Raw genomic sequence first — 15,284 nt, 5'->3', positions numbered from 1 at the left:
GCTCCAAAGGCCTTTCTGTCCCCGCATCTCTGCACCGCTGTCAAGATGAATAAGCTCTTACAGTTTCATTCAGCTGGAAGACATGACAACATACTTCCCACCAACTTTTCAGGTCCAAAATGGAAAAATCAAAGGGGCTGCACTCTCTTCACAGAGAACTTAGCATTGGATTGTGGTGTAAAGGTGTACAGTTCGGTCACAAGTACAGATCTGTCCCATCTAAAGGCCTGAGAACTAAAGCAATAATGGCTTATGTTCAAATGGTACAGAGAACTTTGTAGTCAGCATCTGAAATGTGATCATCCTGAGCTTTCCCTAGCACCTTTGCTGAGTCTTACTCTCTTGATGAGGCTTCACAGATCGATGCTGCATTTTGCAGGGCTGTTCTTCAGTTTCAGTTTAGCTCAGGACTTCGAGGACCCTTATTCAAATGATCTTGGTGAGACATTGCTTGACATCACCCTCGCTGAGGGGGTATGCATTCTTTGATGGAAAGGAACTGAGAAGAAAATGTATATTCTGCCTATTTCATTAAAGGATGAACTATGTGAAAATAGGGTGACTTGAAGCATTTTTCCTATGGATTCCATCAGGGATAAGAAAACAAAACCAGAAAGCAGGGTGACTTGAAGCATTTTTCCTATGGATTCCATCAGGGATAAGAAAACAAAACCAGAAAGCTATTCCATGTTTGTACTCCACTGATTGCATGTAAGTATAGTCATATCTCGAAGAATAGCAGCTGCTTGTAAGAAAACTGACTTTGTCTCATAAACAGAAGGCAGCGTTAAAAATTGTTTGTTACAAAAAATCTTGCTGCACTCTCCCTATCTTCCTTTTTGAAATGTTCATGGTACTCAGACATAGGAAGGGTCTGCTACAGGGGAAGAGGTTATGTATCAAAAAATAGACATAGCATTCAGTGGTGCTTTTTTTTAAGAAAAAATTTGTGTTTCTTATCATAGAGATTGTAATTGGTTATAATACTGTTGGATTGTTATGTCAAATTTGTGAACTTTGTCAGTCTTCTCTAATACACTGTTGATGCAATCTAACCAAATTACCAGGGGAATTTGTAGAGAGCAGGATAAAGAGAGCAAGTGCTGGAGGCTTGATTCCAGGATATCACTTATAACAAGCCCCAAACTCTAATTAGTATCTGAAAAATCAGAGTGAGTTGATATGTTTGAGACCTACATGCACAAAGCTAGAGGGATGACCCCTCCTTACATACTAAGTTTCAGAGTATTTGAAGGAAAGAGGCTGGGCAGCACTGGAATGCTGCATTTTGCCTCATTATTCAGTTAAGATGTCTGCACTTCATACCACCCAGTGGTACAGAGATACCCAAGCTGTTGAAATGATCCAAAAGCATGTATGGTTGACCATATAACTATCATAGCAATTTTGCTTCTTGGAAAGGGTAAATTAGTTTATGCAGAGCTCTATGCTTTGCAGCTAGGCTGGAGCCCAGGTTAGTGTATTCAGCCCTGTGCTATTCTCCAGCTTCCAGTGTAGATGTTCCTTTTATTTCACAGGGGTATGACTAAATCCCGTTCCATATTTAAACATCCCAAGAGACAATAGGTTACATTTTCAGAGAAACCACTCATAGCAGTAATTGCCACTGTACTTATTGTTTGAAAGACCCACTAAATCTGTTGTGGATTTTGTGAATAGTTTAGGGAAAACATTCCAATTATATTTTTAGCAGCTTCTATAAGGAGTGTTTCTTCCAACTTTGTTTTATGTGCCCTGACAACTACACAGCATATTAAAAGGAACAAACAAGTCCCAGGCAGTATTTAGCTAGCTCTTATGAACTAAAATGTAATCTTCACTTTGCATCTCTGTCTGTATGTGAAGCATTTTGCTTAGCAGCTTGAATTTCTCCACAATAGTTGCAGTGCTGTTATTCTTCTGTTGCATACTGATGCAAGTATGGTAGCATATGCTGCTACTTTATTCTTGTGAGATAAATTTGATGCTGTGTAAGATGTCCTTACAGTAATATAAATGGAAGTTACAAAGGTAGGAAGGAAGCTTCTTATGCCTGATCCGCTATAACACAGTGACTGTACCTACCTCACTTTGTGTGTCTTGTAGGAGATTTCATGTTTTCACATTTTATGCTTTTGTTCTAGTTGCTGCACACAGTCAAGAAAGACCTACGGCAGCAGTCACACCCATACAAGCACAGAGTCCAACATGCCTTATTCCTGCAGCTGTGATCATTCCCCACCACTCTGTTGCCTCCCAGCAGCTCCAGCCCCAGCTTCCAAATACTGCTGCTTATGTCACGGCTGTGAATGTGAACCGCTCAACCATCCCACTGGCATGTGCAGCAGCTTCTTTGAATTCTCCCAACATTGCTGCTTCATCTTTGGAGGGAGATGTTAGTGGAAGAACTGTAAACACTCACCCTGGAGCTCCTGCATCTCCAGAGAGTGCTTTAGCAGCTGGTGGAAATGCTGCTGCCAGTAAAGCAGACAAGGATGGCAAGGTGGGTAAAGAATAAAATCATTCCCTTGAATTCTCCCATTTTCATCATGCAGACTTTTAAGAGATCCATATTTTTTTCCTACATTTGCTGAGTAGCAGCATTGTAAGGTTTTTAAGACTGAGCCTGAAACTCAGGCAGCTGTTTTGTGACTACAGCTATGGGCAAATTTATTCTGGGCCATACAAGAGTAATTTAGGATGGGTAAAATACAGAGCAGACCTTGGAGAAGGGCTAGTACAGGGTAGCAGGTTCATGCCTTAAGCAGGAAAAACAAAAGGTGAATGGATGAAGTTCAGAAGAACTATTAGATTGACTGTTGGAATTTTTGGAATTTTAAGTATTTTGGTTTTCTTTACCTGCAGTCAGTTTCCTGAATACTTTAGAAAGTTGTGTGATTAGCAAATGTTATCAGTAAGTATCTGTAAACTAAAAAGCCTGTAATGGAAAAAAAAAAAAAAAAAAAAAAAAGAAAAAACCCCCATGAACTTGTGGGAACATAAAAAGTTCAGTCTAGTAAAATAAACCTAATATTTAGTGAAAATCAGTTTTCTTTTAGGTTGCCTTCCTTTTAAGCAGACACACTGAGAGATTATGAAAAACATATTACCAGCAGTGTTTATTGGACAAAAATAAAAACGCACGGAACTGTCTTTTCTAACTGTCGACCAGTAGAGTCTCTAGTGATTCTGCTTTCCTTCCTTCTATTTGAAGTGTTTTCCTCTGTGTCTAAACTCATTGTCACTGTCCAACAAGCCATGTGATTATGTTATATATATTGTAGGCAGAAACATTCCTCCAACTTTCTAACTGGTTTTGTTTTATAGTTGGGGTGTAGTTATAATTTTTTTTCCTCCTTTTGACAACTTTCTTTACATCTCAAATGTTTTAGACTTTACCTTCCTACTCTTCAGCCTCATGCACTCCTTAATGAAGTTTATGAAAGTTTTAATCATAGGCTGTACACTAATCTCACCCACTTTTTAATTACTTTTGTTGATTATTGTTGAATGGAGGTACTTAGAACTTTGTTTTAAAATTGCTTTAGCCATAGCCACTGAAATCAGACTGAGGTGCCCTTAGGCAGGGCTTTTAGAAAACTTATAGTTTAAGGTTAAAGATGCTAACATATTTGGACTGTTAGTTTTTTTGAGCTTCTCTTTTTCTTTCCCACTTGCTAGACAGCAGTTCTCTGCTGAACTAGCTTTAAGTTATTGGAGACTTGGAAGAAGGACCTAGGATTTTTCATTCACAGTTCACCAATTCCACTGCATCCCAAGCTATACTAAAAATCTCACATTGCTCATGCTTTTCTCTTTCTGTGGTTAATAGCTTATTTTTGTCTCCAGGGCTTACAATCTGGCACCTCTCATAAGCACTAAATTCACTCAGTCAAAGGGTTGGTAAGAAGATCACTGCCACACCCCTTTAAAAAACAGACAAGAAATACAAAAGCTACTTAAATAATTCTCTTCAGGGTAAGTAATAGTCTTCAGGGATTCCTGTCTGGACAAGCAAAAAGAATGTTTACAATTCTCCCCTCTAGCAGAGCAGCAAAACACAATACATTCCCCTTGCGGCAAATTTCTGTTAAATCATGAAGGTCTTCCCTTTACTGAGAGAGGATAAATAAAAGACACTTATCTAAACAGCAGCCTCCAGGGCAGACTTTTCTCCCTCCTTGGTTTGAAATGACTCTTTATGCCTTCCTAGAAACTTCCACGTTAAGGAAATGTTTTACTACTTAGATTCCCATTGTGGGAATCTTAACTCCTCACTCCTTTTTCTAGACAACCTTTTGGGCCAGTGCCATTGGCTTTTAAGGTAAGCCTTAACTTAACTAAGTGAAAGGACTTAGCCGGTTTATGGTCTAAATTACTTACTGTTTTTCTCTTTAGAATTCTAATAATTATCTTTCTCTTTTATAATTTTCATAATTATCTTTTGTAATTTGTACAATCTCAAATATCTCCTCATAATTTACCAAGTCCTCTCTGATCATGATGCCATCTATCAGAAGACAGTGTTCAGCTCTTCACAGGAGACTTTTGTTCTAAAATGAGGCACTGCTTTTGGTTTACAGAAAGAAAAAAAAGGTTTGCTGAAACTGCTTTCTGGAGCATCCACTAAACGCAAGCCCCGATTGTCACCTCCAGCATCACCAACACTGGAGGCTGAGCAGGCAGCTGCAGAGTTAGCCCTGCAAGGTGCGGTCGGGCCAGAGCTTCCATCAACAGGTGGTCACAGCAAAGCTGGATCCTGTCCCACCGACAGTGAGGTCTCTGGGCTGGCACAGGAGACACTGCATCGGAAAACAAGTTCCCTGGATTCCTCTATTCCAATAGCACCGCCGCCTCGGCAGCCTTGCTCATCCCTGGGTCCGGTCCTGAATGAATCCAGGCCTCTTGTCTGTGAAAGGTAAATTATCCTACACAGCTAGACTCAGGCAAACCAAGAAAAAAATCTACTTTCTGACACTTGCAGTGTATATTAGAACTGCTTCAAAATGCTGAGATTTTGTAGCAAGATGAAACTTTTTAAAAAATGCTTTATATGCTTATCAACCAACACTCATGTTTGTTTACTTTTTGTGTTACTTTGAGGTTTTGGAATGAATAGACACTCAAATACGGTGATCACAGGTTTGATATGAGAACTGAGGTAGATAAAATAGGCCTCCTATTTGGCAAAACATGAACACGTTATATTCTTGGATTTATGAATATCAGGTTAGTCCTTTAAGATTATTAGAAGTGCATAACTGCCAACCTAAATATATGGTGAATGAGATCCTTATCGATGAGTAGGCTTAATATGTGATTTCTTGAGCTGCTGCAAAGATACTTTTACTACCCAAATGCCCCATTACTGTGCACTCTACATAGCAAGCTCTAGGGCAGCCTCTGTGTCCTGGCAAGTGAGCCTGAAAAACACATAAGTTGTCTGGACTCTGAAACTGCCAGGCAGTTGCTTTAAAGTTCCATCACTTCTTTTGTGTCCACCTTCTATTTTCAAATTTCCAAGTCCTCAGTAGATTGCATGGACTGTGAAGAAAGTGGCTGTTTTCTAACTACTGTCTCTTTTTATTATTCCTGGTAGTAGACAAGCAGTATGTAGAGTGTCATAGGATTTCTTTTGCAGTAGCTGCAGGATTGTGGTGTACAGAACAAAAATGCGGAGTTGCAATGTTAACAGCTGTAGGACTGAACTGATTCATGCCGACTATTGTAGACTTTGTTCTGGTACTATTAACTCATGGTGTGTGGGCATACCATTATACTTCCAGAGGCCCATTGATCTTAAGCTATATTCCTGTAGTAAGAGCCAGACAGTATGTAAGTTTCTACTTTGTCTTTTATTTTACTTCTGTCATACCTTTAATATTTTCTAAAAGGTTATTACTGTTTCTATGCAGTTTCCTTGCAGGAAATTTCTATTTTGTACTGGATTTCTGAAGTAGTTTTACACTTACAGATGGAAAATAAAATCTGAAAGACTATTCTGTAAGAATAACATCATTTATTTTCACATTATCGTAAGTCTGTTTCGCACTGTAATATGTTTTTATACTTTGAATGTGAAAATAATATCAAATTCATTCTGGCATGACCAGTGGCTATCTGTGTAAAGCTATTTGCATCCTCACAAAAAGTAGTTTTTTCACTTCCATGATGGAAATTTTTTCTCAGAACTACTTACAGAAAATGGTGCTGTATATTTTTATTGATCTTATAATAACATACACTCAAACATTCTTTTTACTATATCTCAGTATCCTTACTATTATTTAAGTGATAATTGCTACCAAAGAAGTGCTACCACAAGATCATTCTCCCTGGTAGTCGTGCAGAATTGTTGCGTTTTGGTCAGTAGCTAGACAGAATTTCATCTGGGTTCCCTTAGTCCTTTTCAGGGCAGGGTTAATGTTTTTCCTGCTGATGTTCTCTTGTCATGTTTCCATTTCCTTAGGCCAAATTGCTTAAAGTATGTTGCTTAATAATACTTACTACTTACATTGTACTCAGTATTTTCAAAGTAATTTATAAGCATTGATTAATCTTCATGAGTCTGGAAGAAGAGGTGGGTAAGAAACATACTGATGATGCAGTAGTATCTTCAATGAAAATTTGGGGTTGAGGAGGAAAGTACTCATGAGGATAAGCTCAACAAAAAGCTGAGTAACAGAAATCTCCTGCTAAGATTATTCTGCTCTTACGAATCACAATTCCAATCACAGGCTATAATCTGACTGGAAAAAGAAGCAGTACTCTTTCTATTCTGGCTCTGGCTTTGCAGTGTAATTGTTAGTGTTCAAGTTTTATTTTCGAAGGTGACTAGAGGATTTAGGAGTCAGGTTGTGCTGATTATTCTGCATGAATTAGGAGCAAAAGTAGCTTGCTCAACTCTGGAAAGCACTTGAAAATGCTTTGAAATGTTCCTGTTTTGGATATGGAGTTTTCCCCAAACGCTTTGCTTCCCTTAAGATGCAATATCACATTTTTACTCTAATCCCACTGTTTCTTCATTCACTAGAATTGCAAGTTGTCCTAGAGTATGTCTTTCCTGTATGTTCTACATAAAATTGGAAATAAAAATTGTGAACTTGTTTCCTATCATACAGAATAAATGGATGGGCATTTGATTTGTTGGATAGCAAACAAGCTCTTTGTGACATGGATTTACAGGTGGATATTTAATACCAGTGGCGATTTCGCTAAAGGAAGGGAAGGTGATGACACTCCCTTCCATCTTACTATTGCAGGTCTTCTCTGTAGTTCCCATTCCTATATACACTCTTCTGTGAACTGGGTTGTTTGCTCACTGTGGTCCATGGTCTTTCATATGTTCCTTGTGTAGAAGGAGCAGAGAACTTAAACGTAAATTTCAGCCAAGCCTTGCTTCCAGTTTGTAGCAGTTTGGAGAATTCTTGTCACCTGAGATTTTGCAGTGGTGTTCGGTCATTTCTTCTGATTCTCCAGCCAAGACACAAGTTGTGTGATTTTTTTGTGTTGATGCAGCACTGACAAAACCAAGGATCACTGTCTTTTCATTATAAAGATAGACCCAACTCTCTGCAATTCCCAGAGGGAGCCATGTTATGCTATGAATACACAGTAGTTTGTTTATCTGAGGGGTTTAGTTTTTTCCATGACAAGGGGTAAAAGAATATTTCAAGCTCTTTTTATGAGCTTTCTCTTTTAGAGGGGAACATTGATTAAATAGCCTTAAGTTTTACAGTAAATATACAGCACTATAATAGTAAATTTCCCAGCATCCCACAAGGGTGTTAAAGACCTGAAGTTAAACCTAAATACACATCACTGCATATCCTAAACTATAATATGAATCCTTCATCCAGTTACAGTGAAAGACAGCAGTAATTTTGTTCTGTGATTTTATCCACCACAAAATGACCGGTGTAACATCTGCTTGTAGTGAGCAGGCCAGAGGCTTTAGAGGGCAGCAGGTTTTATCACATCTGGCAGCATTTAATGCTGTTAATTAAATGCTGAGAATCAGTCTGCCCTAGATGGGCATTGATCATCTGTAGGAGTCAAGGCACCTACTCAGCAGACAGGAGAGAGCTGCACAGCAGCAGGGCATAAGTGAGCTGAAAAGTGAAAATTCAGTGCAAGAAAAAGAAACTAAAGCAAGAAGTTGAATAATAAGTATGAATTTAACTTGTATAATAATAGTAATTCCAACTTTCTGTGTTTTCCTCAGCTAAAATTATCTGCATGTGAGATAATATTTTTATCCACTTGGTGATCAGGAAAATCACAGATAATTGTCCAAAAATCAACTACAAATAGCTGGGAAGAAAAGCAGTATTTTGTGTCTAGTGAAACAGAAGCAATGAAGAAAGGGTGAAACACATGAAAGATATAATCTTTTTCATGTTACTGAAAAGTGTGAGAAATGCCAATATTAAAAATGAAAAGTAGAATGGAGAAATGTGAAGACAGACCACCACTGCCACCACTCCCCTCCTCAAAAAAAAAAAAAAAATTGCAAATACAAAGTGCAAAAGCACTGTGGGATACAGCCAGACACATTAGGAATATCACAAAAGAACTGATGGCAAATATAGGGGCTGCTTCTGGGAAGATAAAGTACTTTTATTCTTATAATATTAATATTTTATCACTAGCTGATTAAAAAGAATTAGGATAATATTTGGAAAATGAATGAAAAATACCGTAAGACAGTCAAAGAAAATAGAAGGAAGAAAATGTATACTGTGCAGCTTAGGTGCATATAAAATATTATAGATTAGGTGACCACAAAAGATCTGCAAATTTGACCTTCAAAAACATTTGCAAATTCTGAATAGGGAGATAAACAAGGAAGTGTTTTAGAAGAGTCAAACATGTGGGAACGAACAAGTTTTTCCAAAACATAGGTCATGCTTAGTAAATGTGATTATTTTTCTCCAGGGACCTGGCAATGAACTTTTGAGCTGAAGCATAAGCTTTTTACCCTGCATGAAATTGGTACTTTTGGCAGTATGTTGTAGATGATGAAATAGGTAATGGAAAAATAGGTTTTGTTCCATAGCTGATCAAAGGTGATCTGAGTAGACAGCTGTGTGAATGTGTGATGAGTCTGGATCTGATCACCTCTATTTGGGCAAATAGAATTTGTAAAATGTGGCAAAAAAAAATTGATGGCTTCTCATAACAAAAGAAGAAGGAGATGTGATTTAAAGGTGTAAAGCCTTTGGGTTTCTTCTCATTAAACAGTGAAAAATATAGTGAACCAGCATTTTAACATGAGGGGTGTTGTGCTTTTAAACATTAGATTACAAGATGGATATCAAAGTAGTCGGGAAGCTAAAAGTTAACAAGAAGCACTAAATTACATTACTGCAGGGTTGAGGGAGTTCAAAACTGTATGGAAAGCTCAGGAGAACTGTATTTCTGCGCAAGTTGGTGATCCTCTAGGGAGGGCAAAGAGAAGATGGGTTTTTCCAAAGCTGTTGGTTTTAACACTCAGGAGGCAGCAGCAGAAGCTAGGGAAAGAACAGAACTAGTCTATCAATTCAGGAGAGCGTAGAGGTTACTGACAGACAGCATTAGAAACTGAAACCAAGCATATTTCAAGTCAAATGTTTACAGAGCAGGATTTGACAGAATGCAAGGTAAGTAAGGCAGGTATTCTTTCTTGAAACCCATTTTTTTAACGGCTTTCTTTTGGATAAAACTAGTGCTATGGGTGTCTTATGTAGTGCGCTGGTTAATTTTCAGCCTGAAAGCAACCTGTTTATTGCAATAGTAGAAGTTCTTCATAGCTTTATTGCAGTTCTTTATCCTTTACTATGTTGTCCTGCCTGAGTAGAGGCTATTGTTCTATCTCAAGTAGTTTACAGTCTTAATTAAACTTAGTCTATTAAAAATGTTTGCTTCTTATGTCCTAAGTCGGCATTAAAACCCATATTTCCCACAGCAGAAGTTAGTGCAGGCATCTGCCATGCTGCCTGGGTTGAATGAGGAGCATTCTGAAGCTGTACACTAATAAATCTTGTAATTGGCTTGGTAACTTCTATGAAGCATGAATCTAATAATTCCAGTGCTCTGAAATCTGGGGATTGTCATAACTGAAACAAAGTCATAGTTTATAAATCACTAATAAATAAAACTTGACAACTGATTAAGTCCTAATATGATTTGCTATACATAGATTTTCCAAGAGACTTTAATTATTTACACAGTGCTGCTACTCTTTTCTGAATACTTTTAACTATATAAACATACTTCATTTTTGGTTTATATGTTCTTAAGCAAAATGTACTACTATAATACAGTATCTTTCTCCGTTTCAGTACTACAGAATTAACTTGTATTATTACGTGTGTATTGAGCTATAGTTGCTATTCCATCCTTTACTAGAAGTATCCTGTTATTTTGTGTTTTTATCAGATTGTTAATTTATCTTAATCTATTAGGATCATAAATTATTTTAAGATTACTCAGATAATAATTATCTTAATCTATTAAGTAATATGTAATCTTCATGAGTGCAAAGTGTTCTGATTTTAACAGGAAATTAGATTTTGTCTAACAGATCTCCTAGCACTGCATTTAAGGCTCTTAACCTTAGAAACTTTTGAATTCTACAGTCAGCCATGGATTCTACTTGATTTCAACATGCAGACATTATTGGTTGTGTAACTAGAAACTGAGTTATAATATCTATCAGAAAACTTGATCAAGAAGTTGATGCAATTGTCTACAGAGCTGTAACACTTGAATTTTAGGTTGATGTGAACTCAAACCATGGTAGAAGAGATTGAGTGGTGTTATGCACGTTTAAAAATAGAGATAGAAGAATGTAGCCTCTTTTTAATGCGCTCATATTTGAAAAGCGATTTTAATTTGAAAAACTGAAAAAATATACTTCTTTGTATCAGGTGCTTAAGAAAATTGTTGAGTTGAACACTTCTAAAAATGTTTCTTTTTAATATAGTAGTACATAAATTGTGCAACTGTGTCCAAACAAGATGGTATGCATTCTATCCTGAAAAGTTTCTAAGATAAATGAAAATCATTTAAAACAACAATGCAAATTAATAGGTTTTGTTGGTTGCTGCTTTTTGTTCTGTGCCTTTCCTTAAGAGCCTTCCTTGGGATAATATCATATTAGACATACAGTTGTAAAATTATGCCCAGTTACTGCTGTAATGCTTTGATTATTGCTGAGTCATGCTGAGTGGAAGAGTCTGCAAATTTATATCCAAAAATATGTTTACAATTTTCTCCTGCTATTTAACCATTGTATGTATTTTTACAGGAATCTTGGTGAAAAAAGCTTGATAGGAGATGCATACATTTGACTTAAATTCATTACGTTGCTATTGTTATTTTCTGTTCAAGTTGTACTTAATTTATAAGTTGTTATGTACTCAGCAAACACTTCTAGGCAGTTTCCTGTTTTCATAAGTTTTGACATGGACAGGAATATTTTTTACAGCATTGGTTTAAGGAAAAAAAAAACCTAAATGAAGGGTTTTTTTTCTAATTACACAGGTACAGGGTTGTGGTATCCTATCCTCCTCAGAGTGAAGCAGAACTTGAACTTAAAGAAGGTGACATTGTTTTTGTACACAAAAAACGTGAGGATGGCTGGTTCAAAGGTACTCTGCAACGAAATGGAAAAACTGGCCTTTTCCCCGGCAGCTTTGTAGAGAACATTTGAGAAGATTCATTCCAAGAGCTTCAAATCATACTGTACTGTAAAATAGCACAAATATTTTACCAGAAAAAGCACAGTCATGAAATATTTTCAAATGACTGTAATGTAAACAAAAATCTACATATTTTTACAGTGTCTATAGCACAATTACACCAGCGAACAAAGAAGATGAAGGCATCTGCTGGTTTTATCACTTTGGATTCTTAAGTGTGATGTGTGCCTTGTACTGTCTGATTTATTATGTAGAGGAACTTTTTTTTCCCCCAAGTATGTTACATAAATGAACAATTGTTTACAAGGCTGTAACTAATTTATTCTTGGTTTTTTTAAACTTGAATTTTGTGTAATAGCTAAAGTTCTTGTGACTATGATTTTAACAAATTATTAATTTATGAAAGAATAACTAAGGGGAAGCTGGATTCTCTCCTTATGAGCAAGCAATTATATCTGATAAAGAGCCTCCCGTTTATCCTCTGGACATTTTTCCCCTGCTGTGTCTGACAGTGGAGTAAGTCTGTTTTACGAGTTAATGTTGAGTGGTGGTGATGTGGCGTCAAATAGAATTTGCCAAGTGGGGAAAAAATATGTATTTTGTTCTTTGGACAGAGAGAAAAAAAAAAAAAGTCAGTGGTGTTCTTGAGTCTAGTTCTACTTCTTCATAAATCACCCAAGCAGAGTAATGTTTCCAGGAGGCAAAGATGTATGTGAACAACAGAATAAAATTCAACCATCTCAAGGTTAGGATCATCTCAAGGTTAGGAAGGAAGAAATTTAGGAGTGCCAATAAGAAATTCCCTATACCTTCTGTTTATGTAATAACTTGGCTATTTGAACAAAGCTTAGCTTTGTATATTTGGCCAGTTCTTTGGGCATTTAGCGCTCAGGATCCAACAAAATTGGAAGGAATGTTAAAGCCCAACACTTAGAATGCTTATATCTTGAAAACATCTGTTTGATAAGACTGAATATAAAAATAAAATTATAAGTTGTACTTAATGTCTAAAAATGCCTAAGAAGTGTAATTTGCTGTTTTCTTCTCAAACTGATCTGCATGGCCAAGAGATGTTTTAAAATGTCTGAGCAATAGTGGTGGTAAGTGATGCACTTGTGTTAAAGTAAAAGGCTGTATGAAACACTGTGAAAACTTTACTAACTTCTTAACCATTGCTACTTTGGTATGTTCTGACCTTTTCTTTGTCTTGCATGTGTTACTCAATTCCTGCAGTAATATAACTGTGCATGGTTGGCATTTTTCATTCCAATTTCCTGTTGCTGGGTTATTTTGCTCTGAAAGTTTCCCAAAAGCCACTTGACCAAAACTAGTGAGCAACTCGCCTTCAACCAGAGAAGGTGTCCAGTGTTTGAATCATTAATAAAATATTTTAATGTCCTTGCAGCTAATGGATATAAAGAATGCAGCCAGCAAGAAAAGTGTTGTTAGTCTTTCAGGGTTTTGTTAGAGATTTGACACTGGTGAACACACGCTATTCAGCTGAACTTTTTATTTTATTGTATGATTGTAGCAGTTTAATGGTGATTTTTTGCAAGACGCTGAGCACTGTCATCTCCAGTTAAATCTGATGTAATTTGGCTGTTACTCAGCACTTTACAAAGGGAAGCCAGTAGTGTGATTCAGTGTCGCACAGTACACAGAAACAGTGATGAAAAAGTACAGAGTGATGTGTTAAACCCTTATAATTTTTTTTGAAGTTATACATTGAAAAAAATCAAATGTTAATGACAAGGAGTTCTTGCAATATCAGGTAGTATCATGATGGTCTTAAAAATAAGAAAAAGTATATCTATAAATATATTTAGTTGGACATGACAGCATTCCCAAATTAACCATCTCTCTGAAACACTGTATAGTTCAGTTTTTGCATTTTTAAATATTTTTAAATAGTTTACTTGAATATTCATGTAATATATAAAGGTTTTGTGAAATGAATTTTAGTTAGAAAGAAGCTGATATCAGCTTTTGTCAGCATAAATTGGCACTAGTGTGTCATAATATTCTTATTTTGGAAAATTTAGTGCATTTTATATTAAAGACTACTAAAGGTTAATTTTTTTCTATCTCTACTCTCCCTATTTTAAACTAAGTGACTAAGGTACCTCTATTAATAGAATTTCATGGTGTAAGGTCAGTTAAAAAATCAGCTGTTAATCCAATAGTTCTTTTAGATGGAATACATTTTTAATTGATTTTTTTAACATTAAGTAAATGTTTGTAAAAAGGGCTTATTACATAGCAGTGCAACAATGACAAAAATGCAGTTTATCATGCCTTTTTTGTGATCTTTTAGGGGTTTTTTTTTGGTTTTGGCTTGGGATTAATTCAGTGTAGAAACAGACAAACCCTGTGCATTTGCTTTGTGTAATTCCATAAAAAATTTTGTAAGGTATTTTATATCTATGTTTGAAGTCCAGTGAATGTTAAGTGTTTGATTTACTATGTTAAACTTCCAATCCTAATAAATATTTTCTTAGCAAACAGCTAAATCAAAATGTGTATGCAAACATTAAACATAAATTACTTGTAAAGAATTCGACAATAAAATTACCAGAACTTAATTTCAGCATTCATAGGAGGATATTTCTGCTAATAGAGAAAAAGTCTTCAGATTCCATAATGTTGGAAGTTTGGAATGATGAATATAATGCAAAAATTGTAGAGAGAACTGAGGATCTGGCTGATCTTTTCTGCCTCCTTATTTCTGCAAGTAACTTCAGAAGAGGTAGGTAACTTCCATCTCAGTCTGATCATGACTGACTAGTTTGGTCTTGTCAACAGCATATCAGGTGCATAATAGTTATAAAGTGCTTTCCCTAGAGGAAGAAGTGTCTAGTGTAGTGGATCTGCTGTGTGTATATTGAGGGATAGTCCCTAGCCCTGAGGGTGAAGCATCTACCCAAACTTTAATGGAGGGCAAAAGCGTTTGGTGGTAAGAGACTCGTTTGCCCTGAAGAAGTTTGCTGTGCACAGCAGTCAGACGGTAACTGCCTAACTAGGAGATCTTCTTGATTTGAATGCGGTTGCATGTCTACTATATACATGGGGCTGCTGGGAAAATGGTAGAAAGTTAATCCTAAAGTGCTTGCAAAAATGTTTAGACTCTGTAAATGTTTCAGCTACTGCGATAGACTCCGTGCTAGTTAAGACTGACCAGATTTTGCTAGCAGTGAGTGATGCAGCATTAAGTCCTCTCTGTAAAGAAGGAGCATCTAGTCTAACTTTCCTTAATTAAGGGGGGGAAGCAACATGATTTGTAGAAATGCAGAATAGAGAATATAGAAAAGCAGCTTTATTTGTTTTTCAGAATTGTGATCTGACATCAGTGCATCCATAGGAGAAAAGTACACGCAAACATCATGGCTGTGCAGTAGAAGTAAGACTATTTCTTTGGGTTGGGGTTTTTATGGTATTGTAATTTTTGAGTAATTCTAATATGTGTTTTAACATTTGGCTTGCCAAAGGTGCCTGCAATCCTGTTCACACTCACTTCATTACCTCTGCCTTGTAGCAGTAATGACAATTATGATAGTTTTGCATAGGCTTAAAAACATGGCTTCTGAGCATTCTGGCTTTTTG

At 36.5% G+C, this 15,284-nt stretch overlaps 1 protein-coding gene across 2 annotated transcripts in view; it reads left to right on the top strand.

Moving 5' to 3' along the window:
* SH3RF1 (SH3 domain containing ring finger 1) overlaps positions 1–14,200 on the top strand; it is a 91,048-nt gene extending 76,848 nt beyond the window's left edge. For both annotated transcript variants that reach the window (XM_052778857.1, XM_052778865.1), the window contains exons 10-12: positions 2,145–2,503; positions 4,584–4,918; positions 11,527–14,200. In XM_052778857.1, the coding sequence (XP_052634817.1) occupies positions 2,145–2,503; positions 4,584–4,918; positions 11,527–11,695 (863 nt within the window). In that variant the 3' untranslated portion in view covers positions 11,696–14,200. The remainder of the gene's footprint in view (positions 1–2,144; positions 2,504–4,583; positions 4,919–11,526) is intronic.
* The last annotated feature ends 1,084 nt before the right edge of the window (positions 14,201–15,284 follow it).

This window comes from Harpia harpyja, chromosome 2 (assembly GCF_026419915.1).
Source record: "Harpia harpyja isolate bHarHar1 chromosome 2, bHarHar1 primary haplotype, whole genome shotgun sequence".
NCBI classification, from domain to species: domain Eukaryota; kingdom Metazoa; phylum Chordata; class Aves; order Accipitriformes; family Accipitridae; genus Harpia; species Harpia harpyja.
Note: the sequence above shows the minus strand (reverse complement) of the source record. Positions and strands in the feature narration are given on the sequence as shown.